The 13193-nt window shown below is 43.9% G+C and overlaps 1 protein-coding gene across 5 annotated transcripts in view; it reads left to right on the top strand.

The window, feature by feature from the left end:
• Positions 1 to 10348, top strand: part of zfhx4 (zinc finger homeobox 4) — an 87353-nt gene extending 77005 nt beyond the window's left edge. For all 5 annotated transcript variants that reach the window (XM_074622488.1, XM_074622490.1, XM_074622486.1 and 2 more), the window contains exons 11-12: positions 107 to 5494; positions 5990 to 10348. In XM_074622488.1, the coding sequence (XP_074478589.1) occupies positions 107 to 5494; positions 5990 to 7557 (6956 nt within the window). In that variant the 3' untranslated portion in view covers positions 7558 to 10348. The remainder of the gene's footprint in view (positions 1 to 106; positions 5495 to 5989) is intronic.
• The last annotated feature ends 2845 nt before the right edge of the window (positions 10349 to 13193 follow it).

The following is a 13193-nucleotide window of genomic DNA, read 5'->3' as shown; positions in this document are numbered from 1 at the left end:
GTATAATTATTAGGTTTATTTAGTTGTTTGTCATTTATAAGAACAATAAGAATGATAAGTCAATTGTGCAGTGTATTGTACTTCAAATTCTATTTTCTACTTTTAGGAAACATCTCAAAGGATGAACAGACCAGTCCAGACAAGAATGAATTAGACCTGCAGGGTGAGGATCTAAAGCCCCCAAAGGAGGCCTCAGAGGCACCAGGCTGGAAGAGAGCCAGCGGGGTAGGACATGATAGCAAGTCCCCTGATACCCTACAGGACCATCTCAGTGAGCTCCAAAGGCTCCAGCAGCAACAACAGCAGCTCTCAGTATCTGATCGACATGTCTACAAATATCGTTGTAACCACTGCAGCCTGGCCTTCAAGACAATGCAGAAGCTTCAGATACATTCCCAGTACCATGCCATCAGAGCAGCCACTATGTGCAGCCTTTGCCAGCGCAGCTTCAGGACATTCCTGGCCCTCAGGAAGCATTTGGAAAATGGACACCCTGAACTTAGTGAAGCTGAGGTGCAGCAACTCATAGGAAATCTGCCACTGAATGGAGATATCACTGAGAGTGAGGCCAGGGCCTTGGAGGAAGCTCAGGCCTTTGAGCATGACTTGGACAAAGATGATGAAATGGACCAGGAAGAAAAGCCCAGTCCCACCGGAAGTGACAGTAGCTCTCTGCTAGATGACATGGGAGCAGAACCAAAACGGACCCTACCATTTAGAAAAGGGCCCAACTTTACAATGGAGAAATTTTTGGACCCTTCTCGGCCTTACAAGTGCACAGTATGTAAAGAGTCCTTCACCCAGAAGAATATCCTACTAGTCCACTATAATTCAGTCTCCCATCTGCATAAGTTGAAGAAGGTTCTTCAAGAGGCGTCAAGCCCAGTTCCACAAGAGACAAGCAACAGCATTGACAACAAACCATTCAAATGCAATATTTGCAATGTTGCCTACAGCCAAAGCTCAACACTTGAAATCCATATGAGGTCAGTGCTCCACCAGACCAAAGCCAGAACAGCCAAAACTGAAATGAGCAGCAGCAGTAGTATCACTGGCACTAGTGGTCCAGTGCCTGCAAAAAGCCCAGCCCCAAGCACACACGGGAACAACAGCAACTCAGACACTGCTAGAAGTGGAACACCCTCTGCTAACAAAGAAAACACTGTGGAACCCAAAGAAGCTAACAGCAGCAACAACACAAAACAACCAACTACTGACCATGTTTCAGCACAGGCAAGCAGCCACCAGTCAGCGCAGTCCTCGGCCCAACTGCAAATGCAGCTTCAACATGAACTCCAGCAACAGGCTGCCTTCTTCCAGCCTCAATTCCTTAATCCAGCTTTCTTCCCCCATTTTCCAATGACCCCAGAAGCAATGCTGCAATTTCAACAACCACAGTTCCTCTTCCCCTTCTACATCCCAGGAGCAGAGTTCAATCTTAGCCCAGAACTTGCGCTGCACTCAGCAGCAGCTTTTGGAATGCCTGGCCTTACTGGATCATTCCTAGAGGACTTGAAGCAGCAGATGCAACAGCAACACCAGCTGCAGCAGGCTCAGGCCCAGCAACAGGCTCAGCAGCAACAACAGCAGCAGCAAGCCTCTCAGACACAGTTGCAAATGCAGCAACAGAAGAACCAGCAAATGCAGAACCACAAATCTAAAATGGAGTCCAGCACTGTGTCAATTTCAGAAATTCAGATGTCAAGAGAGGCAGAGGACCAACTAGAAAAACAAGAAAACCGAGCAAAGATGGAAAATGCAGGTGATGCATTAAGTGATGGAGGAAAAGACAACAAAGACCCTAGAAAATCCAAGTTCCCAGAGCCATTGATTCCTCCTCCACGTATTGTGTCTGGAGCAAGGGGCAATGCCGCCAAAGCACTACTAGAGAACTTCGGATTTGAACTGGTCATCCAATACAATGAAAACAGGCAAAAGAACCAAAAGAAAAACAAAGACGGAGTTGAACAAGTGGAAATGAACACTGATAAGCTTGAGTGTGGGATGTGCGGAAAACTCTTCTCCAATATGCTTATTCTCAAAAGCCACCAGGAACATGTGCACAGTCACTTTTTCCCATATGTGGAGTTGGAAAAGTTTGCCCAGCAGTACCGAGAGGCCTATGACAAACTCTATCCAATAAACCCTGCTTCCCCTGAGACTCCACCACCACCGCCACCACCACCTCCCCCTCCGCCACCTCCTACTCCATCCCCAGTGACAGCTCCTCAGCCTCCTTCTACATCAATGACCAAGCCCCAAACCCCAGTACCTTCACCAGTTTCTGTCCCCAATACGGCCCAACACCAACAGTCTCACCAGGTACCACCACCCCAGCCAACACCCCCTCCTCCACCACCTACTATCCCTGCTGCTACACCTCAACAAGTGCAGCTCCCTGTTCCCATGGATTTGCCCCTTTTCCCACCTCTAATGATGCAGTCCATCCAGCACCCAGGCATGCCCCCTCAGCTTACCCTCCAGCTGCCCAGTATGGATTCCCTTACCACAGACATTACACAGCTTTGCCAGCAACAATTGGGTCTTGATCCAAACTTTCTCCGTCAGTCCCAGTTTAAGCGACCACGCACCCGTATCACAGATGACCAGCTTAAGATCCTCCGTGCCAACTTTGACATCAACAATTCCCCAAATGAAGAACAAATTCAGGAGATGTCAGAGAAGTCTTGCTTGCCCCAAAAAGTCATAAAGCACTGGTTCCGTAACACTCTCTTCAAAGAGAGACAACGGAGTAAAGACTCTCCCTACAATTTTAGTATTCCTCCCATAACTACATTGGAAGATATTCGAATGGAGCCCCAGCTCAGTGCACATGAATACTACAGAACTGACTCAGCCTTCAACAAGAGGTCTTCCAGGACCAGATTCACTGATTACCAGTTGAGGGTACTTCAAGATTTCTTTGACACTAATGCCTATCCAAAGGATGATGAGATTGAGCAACTTTCAACTGTGCTCAATCTACCATCTCGGGTCATTGTGGTGTGGTTCCAGAATGCCCGCCAGAAAGCTCGCAAGACCTATGAAAACCAGGCAGATTCTAAAGATGAGAAAAAAGAGCTGACCAATGAGCGATACATCAGAACCAGCAACATGCAGTACCAGTGTAAAAAGTGCAACATTGTGTTCCCACGCATTTTTGACCTTATCACTCACCAGAAAAAGCTGTGTTATAAGGATGAAGATGAGGAGGGTATTGAGGAAACCAATGAGGAATACATAGATTATGAGCAAGGTCCAGTCAAGATTACCCAAGTACCTTTAGAGCCACCCAAACAGTCCCATAGAACTGCCAGCAGTTCTGGCTCAAGCTCCCCTGTGATGGCCTCCCCTCGTGCCAGCATGGGAAAAACTTCCCCCAAACCAGACAGTGCCCCTGAAACTGAACTTAAACAAACTGAGACTGCATCCTCGCCTGTGATCAAGTCACTACCAGAACCCAGACCATCGAAGGCTTGCACACCTCAGCCACCTCCTCAGAAAGCTCCCCAGCCACAAATGTCAAGACCCCATTCCCAGCCACAGCCAGCCACAGTGCCCTCAAGTCCACTCTCCCTGGCCCTTTCCTCACTCACAAACAGCCTCCCCCACCAGATGCTTCAGTACCAGTGTGACCAGTGCAAGATAGCATTCCCCACTGTGGAGCTATGGCAGGAGCATCAGCACATGCATTTCTTGGCTGCCCAAAACCAATTCCTTCACTCTCAGTTCCTTGAAAGACCCATTGATATGCCCTATATGATATTTGACCCAAATAACCCCCTAATGGCTAGCCAGCTGTTATCTGGAGGCCTCTCCCAAATCCCCACTCAAGGTAGCTCTGGTTTGGCATCTGCTACAGGCTCTGGGTCAATGAAGAGAAAACTGGATGACAAGGACGAAAGTGCTAACGATAAAGATGGTGGAAACAGTAGTGAAGAGCAACACAGAGATAAACGTTTGAGAACGACCATCACACCAGAACAACTGGAGGTTCTCTATGACAAATACCTTCTTGACTCTAACCCAACAAGGAAGATGTTGGACCACATTGCACGAGAGGTTGGCTTGAAAAAGAGAGTTGTGCAAGTTTGGTTCCAAAACACTCGTGCAAGGGAGAGAAAGGGACAGTTTAGGGCTATAGGGCCCTCCCAGTCCCACAAGAAATGCCCCTTTTGCAGAGCACTGTTCAAGGCAAAATCTGCTCTAGATAGCCACATCCGATCTAGACACTGGCATGACGCTAAGCAGGCAGGCTTTAGTTTGCCGCCAAGCCCAATGATGAATCAAGACAATGAAAGAGGTGAAAGCCCAAAGTATAATTTCTTTGACTACCCACAGCTGCCTACCAAGACTGAGCCAAATGAGTATGAGCTGCCTGCTGCATCCTCAACCCCAGTCAAACCATCAGAGGCACAAGTAAAAAACTTCTTAAGCCCTTCATCCTTAAAAGCTGAAAACTGTGATGAAACTGAAGGGCCCAATATCAATTCAGCAGAAGCCTCATCTTATGATTTCAGTAGGATGGACTTTGATGAGACCTCATCTATTAATACAGCCATTAGCGACGCTACAACTGGAGATGAGGGTAATAACAATGAGGTTGAGAGCCTCACAGCCAATGGAGGGGACAAGCTGAGTGACAACAAGAGTGGCATGGCACCAAATTCTGATTGTGGCAGTGAAAGGTTCCAATACAGCATGGTGAGCCCTGCCCTCAGCTTCTCTGGAAAGGACTGTGACTCTTACTTTAGCTCCAGAGATGATGATATGGATGACTATTATGACATGAGTGAATCATCAAGCCTAGCTGATCCCAGTTCTCCTAGCCCCTTCGGAGCAGGTAACCCCTTCAAATCCGGGAAAGGCAGCAATTCTGGGGATAGGCCAGGCCACAAACGATTCAGGACTCAGATGAGCAACCTGCAACTTAAAGTCCTCAAAGCCTGTTTTAGTGACTACCGCACTCCTACAATGCAAGAGTGTGAGATGCTGGGCAATGAGATTGGACTCCCCAAGCGTGTTGTCCAGGTGTGGTTCCAGAATGCCCGTGCTAAAGAAAAGAAGTTCAAGATTAACATTGGAAAGCCATTCATGATAAGTCAAGGCTCACCAGACGGGCCCAGGCCTCACTGTACTTTGTGTGGTGTGAAGTACACTGCCCGGATGTCTGTCCGAGACCACATCTTCTCCAAACAGCACATCGCCAAAGTGCAAGAAACCCTGGGAAACCAGGTGGATAGAGAAAAGGACTACCTAGCACCAACCACTGTCCGTCAACTGATGGCCCAGCAAGAGCTGGACCGCATGAAGAAAGCTGGTGAGGTACTCTGCCTGCCTGGCCAGCAGCAACAGACTGCAGTGGACAACAATAATGCACTTCATGGCCTCAGCCTACCCTCAGGCTACCCAGGGTTATCTGGCCTTCCGCCAGTGCTACTTCCTGGGGTCAACGGGCCATCATCACTTCCTGTTTTCCCACCCAACACACCTGGTGAGTTAGTATGACGAACAGTGAAAAAAAAAGTTAAGACTAGAAGCTTTATGAACTGAGCTTTATCATGCACTATTTTATTCTACTATACTACTGTCTATTCTGTATCACAGTGGTGTTTGTCAAAAAGTCTTATTTTTTAAAACTATTTTAAAATTAAAAATGTTGGGAGTTAGTGCATGCATAATGTCATCATCAGAGTTGAACTGCTAATTGATAATTCAGAGATTTTTTACAACAAATGTATCTATATCATGGCTTTCGTTTGTGTTGTTTGTTTTCTCCCTTATTGTAGGTTTGGTATATTTATATTATAATATATTGGCAGATTGAAATTATCATAAAGCGCATGTGACAGTTTTGATCCATAACAAAATCTCAGCCAGTGACAAATTAAGCATCTGTATCTTGTCATACAAACAAATTTCCATAGTGATTTGGGGTTGAATATTTAAATATTGAATATTTCCATATTTATATACCACTGTATTTCAGCTTTAGCGTCTCCCGGTGCTGGCATGCTTGGGTTCCCTACACCAGCCACCCCCTCTCCTGCCATGTCTCTCAGCACTACCCCAACCAAGACTCTTCTGCAGACTCCTCCTCCTCCTCCTCCACCTCCTCTTCCTCCTCCTGTTCCCTCCACACCTTTGGCAGCAGTAAATCATACAGAGCAGCAAGGTAAAGACACAGAGAGAGACAGCAGCAAGAAACCAGGAGACAAGCCACCTCAGATGAAGGTGAAGGACAGAGAGAACGAGAGCGGCTCGCGCCCCGAGACCCCCAGCATGGCGAAGAAAAGGGAGAAAGCTGCAGCGAAACAACAAGCAAGTGAGAATCAACTAGACGCCACACAGCTTCAGGCACTTCAGAATGCTCTTGCCGCAAGTGATCCCGGCTCTTTCTTTGGGGGGCAGTTCCTGCCCTACTTTTTACCTGGATTTCCCAACTGCTTCACTCCCCAGCTTCCTAGAGGGGTCCAAACAGGGGGCTACTTCCCACCAATGTGTGGAATGGAGAGCCTGTTTCCATATGGCCCAGCAGCAGTCCCACAAGCTGCCATGGCCGCTGGTCTCTCCCCGACCGCCCTCCTGCAGCAGTACCAGCAGTACCAGCAGTCCCTCCAGGATTCGCTGCAGAAACAACAGCAGCAGCAGCAGAAACAACTTGAGCAACACCAGAGACAACAACTGAAGCAGCACCAGAAATCAAACGCTGGGAAGACACCCCAGAGCATACAGAGCACCACCACCACCAACTCTTTCAAACCAAAAGAAGCTATAAAGGCTAAGGATAACACCAACAAAGGCTCTTCAAAAGAAAGCACAAAAGAAGAACCGAAAGCAGATACCAAAAGTACCGTGGATTTTCCAGACGCTTTTATTGTACCGTCCGTCAAGCATGAGTTTATATGCAGGAAGTGCCAGACGATTTTTGCTGACGAAGATTCTGTGGTGCGTCATCAGAAGTCCTTCTGTTACTTAGGACATGCTTTTACTGACCCGCAAGAGACAGTGCTTCGAAAGGCAGTGAGCAACTACACTTGTGTTGCCTGCAATGTGGTTGTTAACGGGAATGAAGCACTTGGCCAACACCTTCAGTCGAGCTTGCACAAAGAGAAAACAATCAAACAAGCAATGAGAAATGCCAAAGAGCATACTAGATTATTACCTCACTCTGTCTGCTCCCCTACTCCTAACACCACATCTACCTCGCAGTCTGCAGCTTCTTCTAATAACACCTTTCCTCATCTCTCTCACTTGTCCATGAAGTCCTGGCCAAATGTCCTGTTCCAGGCCACCACAGCCCGGAAAGCTGCTTCCTCCTCCCCGTCTGCCTCTCCTCCTCCCCCCCTCTCCTCACCTTCAACGGTTACCTCAACTTCCTGCAGCACCTCAGGGGTTCCAACCTCACTACCCACCGAGAGTTGTTCAGATGAGTCTGACAATGAGCTAAGCCAGAAGCTGGATGACTTAGATAACGCGTTGGAAGTCAAGGCTAAGTCGGCCTCTGGCCTAGACGCGAGCTTCAGTAGTATCAGAATGGATATGTTCAGTGTGTAGGAGTGACAAAAGGATCCCTTGCTTAAAGAAAAAAAAATAAGACTTTTTAAACTGCAGTTCCAAAGTTTCTCTTAACCCAAAAAATTACAGTACCAAATGATTGACTCAGGATTGTTTTTCCCATATTGATATGCTGGCAAGATATTGATTGATTTTTGTTATGGACAGAACTGTTGCAGATGCTTGACTGAGCTTATATTGTATACAAAAACATGGAGTAGGAAAAAATCCCACAGGCTCCCTTGGGGGGGCTTGTTTCAAGCCAAAAACTCTCACGATAGCAAATTGCACCTCAGCTGGATTGTTTTCCAAATGCTAGCATGTACTGTATGGGATGACGATCCAGAACCCTCAAAGAGAATCTCTCTTAGTTTAGATAGGTGTAATTCAGTAGCTTTAAATTCTCAGGTCAGAACATAACATTTCTCATTTGTTAAAGCAGCAACAAGCCTGGGTACACTTGGCTTATAACCAAAACATGTCAAGCTTTATCGGACGCATTTCCTTGATGTGTATAGAGTACCAAGAGACAATATTACTGTTACAGTGGACGATGTGCATATCCTTTTAGTTTTGCCCTACAAAGACAGTATGGTTTTGCCACTGAGGGAATTTAGAATGGTGAAGTAAATGTGTATGATGCCCCTGTGTTTGCCAGTTTGTATTACAACAAGCTGTATCTATTTCCCACCCCCCTTTTTTCTTGTAGTATATACTAATCTGTGCCAACTCTTACCTTCTCACTTTTACCTCTGCTCACACCCTTTTCTGAAGAGGTAATAACTCTAGTTTTGATAGACTCTCTCGGATTATGTGAATATAACATTTTTCATTTGTGAATTGCTGTACTGTTACGGTACCTGCTTGTGTCTGGACTATAGTGCACTTATTTTGTTTTTATTTGTCTTTTTATTATTTGAGTAGGCCATTTGTTAATTTAATAGATTTTTTTCTGTTTGTACGTATGTTTGTGTTTTAATTATTATTTGTGTCTATTGCAGCAGCATATTGGTCCATATTTGTTACAGGATTGATGCCTAACAATCTAGAGACCTATTTAACAATTGGTGCATCCATGAAAGCAGTACTGTATACTTGAAACTGTTAAGGTACAAGTTGGTCACAATGTTAAAAAAACGGTATGATCATTTGCTATACGTTTGCAAATATGCTGCTTTAAAAGGGGGACAACAGCATTTTTGTTGTATATTAAAAACATTTTCATGTACTTGTAGGACTTAAAACAGTGTTACACTAATGCGCAGCCATTTAGCGCATAGGTTGACGTCCTCCCATCAATTCTCTGGGCACTTCTGATGATCTACAGTTAAAGTCGACATTTTTAATTTTTTCCACATTTAGTGATTTCAACATTGCAAAGTATTACCTTACAAAGTTTTGCTGCTACTGTGTAATGTTATTTTGCTTGCCATAAATTCTCTCAACTTTCTAACAGACAAAATACTGATCCATTACTTGCTTTGCTTTGCTATTTTTTATTTTATATTATTTTGTTATTTTGCTGTGGAACTAAGAATGTGAAAGCTGTCAAAGGGTGTTCAATTTTTTACGAATCACTTTCTAGTTTGGTAATTGAAACCAATGTGATTCATTCCAAAGTAACAGAAGGCTATTTGTATGAAAGAAAAAGGCTTGTGAACAAAGAAAGCTAAGCTGTTGTACATATTCGTAGTTGGCTGTGCATGGTACAAATTTATTAATATGAAGAAATGCAAAAATGTATTGCTTTTGGTATTTCCTATTCTGAGATGAGCAAGTAGCATGTAATGCAACTGTTTGACAGGTTAAATCAAATCATGCTTAGTTATTGTTTCAAACAATGAAATCAAGTAACATTTCCTCTTCTGTTTTATTATTGTAAAGGTGTTTTTTTTTCAAAGTTTTAAAGCAAAATGTCAGTTTTTCATTTTCTGCGTGAGCTTTTTAATTGTCATTATTTGGATTTTTAGTATTTTAACATTTACTTTAATCCTGAAGACACTTTTCGATTGTGTTTCATAAGAGACATCCTGGCCTCCCAAGGTGCAATTCTGCCATTGTACAAACATGAGCGACTGTCCTGATTCCAAAGGCTTTCACACAACTCGGGCTTTTTGCCTTTCCCCACTCTGTGGCTCAGCATTATAAGACTGAACTGTCCGCTAGCATCATGTGCTAAGATGTTAGCATCAGACAGGACGCTTTCCACACCAAGGACTGGTAAAAGCTAACAAACCAACAAAAAGGATGGTCCAACAATATAACTGTACATAGATATTGCAACTGCACAGCAGCCAAAAAGAAAAAAAAGAACTTTTTAAAAAAAAAAAAAAAATGGATGGATTGTGTCATGTTTATGGGGACAGCCTTCAAAAGGTTGAAATTGGAATTGTTCTTCTGGATGTCAAAGGGATTTTCATGGCGCAATCATATCCTACACAATATGTACTCTTCAACATCTGGGTTACATAGGAAATGCACCCTGAGGTTTTAATAAGAAGAAGCCCCTATGGCTAAAACTTTAAATAAACTAAACCAAAAATGTTATTGATGTTTTATATATAGAGAGTAGTCGCATTAGTTTTTGTTACTGTACTGTTTGAGGTCTCAACTGTACCGTATCACGGTAATAACATGGTTTTGAAACCTTTTTTTTATTTTGTCACAGACCTGTTGTCATAGTTGAAATGACGTTTATTGTAGATGGTATTTGAACAACTTCTGGAAATAGTTCATCAAGTATGTTTGTTGCTCATTGTTGTGATACATTAAAAACTGTATCTGCAAACCAGTTTGGTCTCATCAAATATTCTTTATTCCATTTTCACTCTTCCATGTTCTAATCATCTTATCATGAAGGTTCCTTAGCTTGTCTTTAAAGGGGACCCATTATGCTTTTGTGCTTTTTCCCTTTCCTTTAGTGCATTATGTCGTTTTTTTTACTCTCCCTAACTTCAACACTGCTCCTGAAATGCCTGAAATGCCTTGCTTGAAGTCCTGCCTTTTCTTCCGTAACATGGTGATGTCACCAAGTAACACATTTGCATAACGGCTAATTTGGCACGCCCTCAAACAAAGCTAGTTTGAGCGGAGCTGGAGCGGAGTACAAAGAGTTTGGTTCAGTTGACCAATCATAACAGTGGGCCAGCTGACCAATCAGAGCAAACTGGGCATTTCGAGAGAGCGGGGCAGGAGCTCAAACAGAGCATTTCAGACAGAGAGTGAGAAATGGTGCTGCAGCACGGCCAGTATGAGAAAAAGAGTGTGTTTTTTGAACATTAAAGCATGCAAACATGTTCAAGCAGAAACCCCAAATACAAGTATGAATCTAAAAAGAAGCATAATAGGTCTTCTTTAACGCATCTGATTGGTTGGCAATTGATTGGCAATTTGACAGTAATTTACAGGTGTTTTAACTACAACACTTTAAATGTTTTATTAGTGCAATGCAATTGTTTTTTTGTTTTTTTTAAACGTAGTTTCCCTATTACACTTGAATTTAAGGTAGTCTTTTCCCAAAACGTTCCAAGTATGCCTATGTCATACTGTTAACAACACATGTATTGTGTAAACATCCCTCCAATAATTGTCATTCCACTGACAAACTAAAATTCCAAATCATATAATGGTTATTTCCTGTCATTAAGCTATTTGTAGTAATCTGACTCTAAGCAGATGCAGGGGATTATGTTTGGAAGTGTCTGCTAATCTGGATCTGATCAGGTGCAGCTCTCGACCCCTCCCATTACAAAAGGGAAATGTCCACAATAATAAATCACGACCATGGATAAACAGACGTGCAGCCACAACAAGAGCAAAGAACATCTGTTATTATCTAAAATGATGGTGGTGATCCAGTATGTGAGGGCAAAATTAACCTAGATTTCCCATTCTATAGATAGATAAATAAAAAATAGATAGTAATTGTGTTTGTGCCGCAGACTATATACTGCTTTTAAAATTCTATTAAGAAGTGAAATGCGCGTCAGTGTGAGACAGGAGGGCGACTTTTTACATCTGAGGTCAACAGATGCTGTCACATTAAAAATTGCACCTCAGGAAAACCTCAACACAATACATCACACCCTGCCAGCGAGACGTGTCCGCCACCAGTGTCAGGGTCACGGAGAAAGCCGACATTCACAAGTCGTTAAATCCACCTAATGAAATTTCACAAGGACGGCAAAAATGAAGGGGAAGATGAGGATCTTTTCACTCCGGCGGAATCGGTTGTGGCCTTTATTGTTTCGCTTAACACACTTCAGTGTGCAGTGAAACGGCTGCGACATGTAAAAGCCTCAAAAACAGCTTTTTTTCTCTCTTCTGACTTCACCCCTCGCCCTTGACGAATGTGCTCGGCTCACAGGGTGCAACTGTTCTGCTGAATGGCCCTTTCCTGTTGCTCACCCTTAAAGCGAAGGCGGTTGCCGAGGTAGGGCTCCCCCCCCCCCCCCCTCCACTCACCCACCCCCTCCACTATATTATGGGATTGAATTGCGTTTGACCTTTGTGGAGAACAATGGCTGAAGGCCTTTCATTTTTCTGGCCTTCTCAGCGCCTAGAAGAAGGACCTCTTTACTCTGTGTTTTCACTGTGGTCTGCCAGTAACTCACAAGCAGGATGACGGAGTGATCTATGCACAGTAAATGTGTGTGTTTGTGTACACGACTGTATACACAAGTGTATTGTTTGCCAATTTTGACTCATATCTACAGAAATTGCTGTCTATAGGTCAAACAAAACATAAAACCTCAAAAAATAACCACTTTGATGTGACCGTATGTTGGGGGCCACCCAATCTTGCTACCTAACTGCACTGTCCTAGAATAAAAAGGCCCTCTGAAGAGAGTAGTTCAAAGTAGTTCAGACACAGCTTTGCTAAAGAGGCCGCAGCAGTGAGCGGTCTTGCCCTGAATACACGATAAAAGGTTTACTGTAAATTCTAAATGGCGTTTTCTGCAACCCATACATCACTCATGACCATTAGGTTCCACCCTCGCTGCACAGCGCACCCTTCTAGCCACAGCTTTCCAGATGATACAGTACAGAGGCTGCAGTTCAGGCAGATCTGCCTTTGAATAGCCTGCAGCCAATGGATTTTCTCTGGATAATACAATGTTTGGGACAGAGAGGCAGGGATTAGTCCAGACGGATACATCCACCACCCCCCACATGCCCAATCTAATTAGACTGGAATCAGTTTAAGATGAAAGCAAGCCCTAGCATCACCGCACTAAATACTGGAATTAGTATTCCCCGCATGGGAATTTAATGACGGAGACTGAAAATCCAATCACATTCACTCCCAGTTTAGCCCCTCATGCATCGGGGCCTGGACAATGACGAAACGAAAGAACAACAACAATGATTTGTCTGTCAATATATATTGACCAGCATCACATCTGAGGCCACTTGCGTATTGGCGTTGCTATGTTGTCATCATTTAACGAGGATAAACAGCTTATAATCAGATATTTAGACAGTCTGTTTCTGATGTAAACCTTTGTCACGTTCTGACTCTTCTAGGGTCCGTAATGGAAATGAATCAAATCAGGAAGGCAGACAGAGCATGTTATAGGACAAACACTCCCATAGTTGTGATATGTTAAAGGGACTTATAATGCTTTTGTGCTTTT

The sequence above is a fragment of the Sebastes fasciatus genome, chromosome 21, assembly GCF_043250625.1.
Source record: "Sebastes fasciatus isolate fSebFas1 chromosome 21, fSebFas1.pri, whole genome shotgun sequence".
Taxonomy (NCBI): Eukaryota; Metazoa; Chordata; class Actinopteri; order Perciformes; family Sebastidae; genus Sebastes; species Sebastes fasciatus.
Note: the sequence above shows the minus strand (reverse complement) of the source record. Positions and strands in the feature narration are given on the sequence as shown.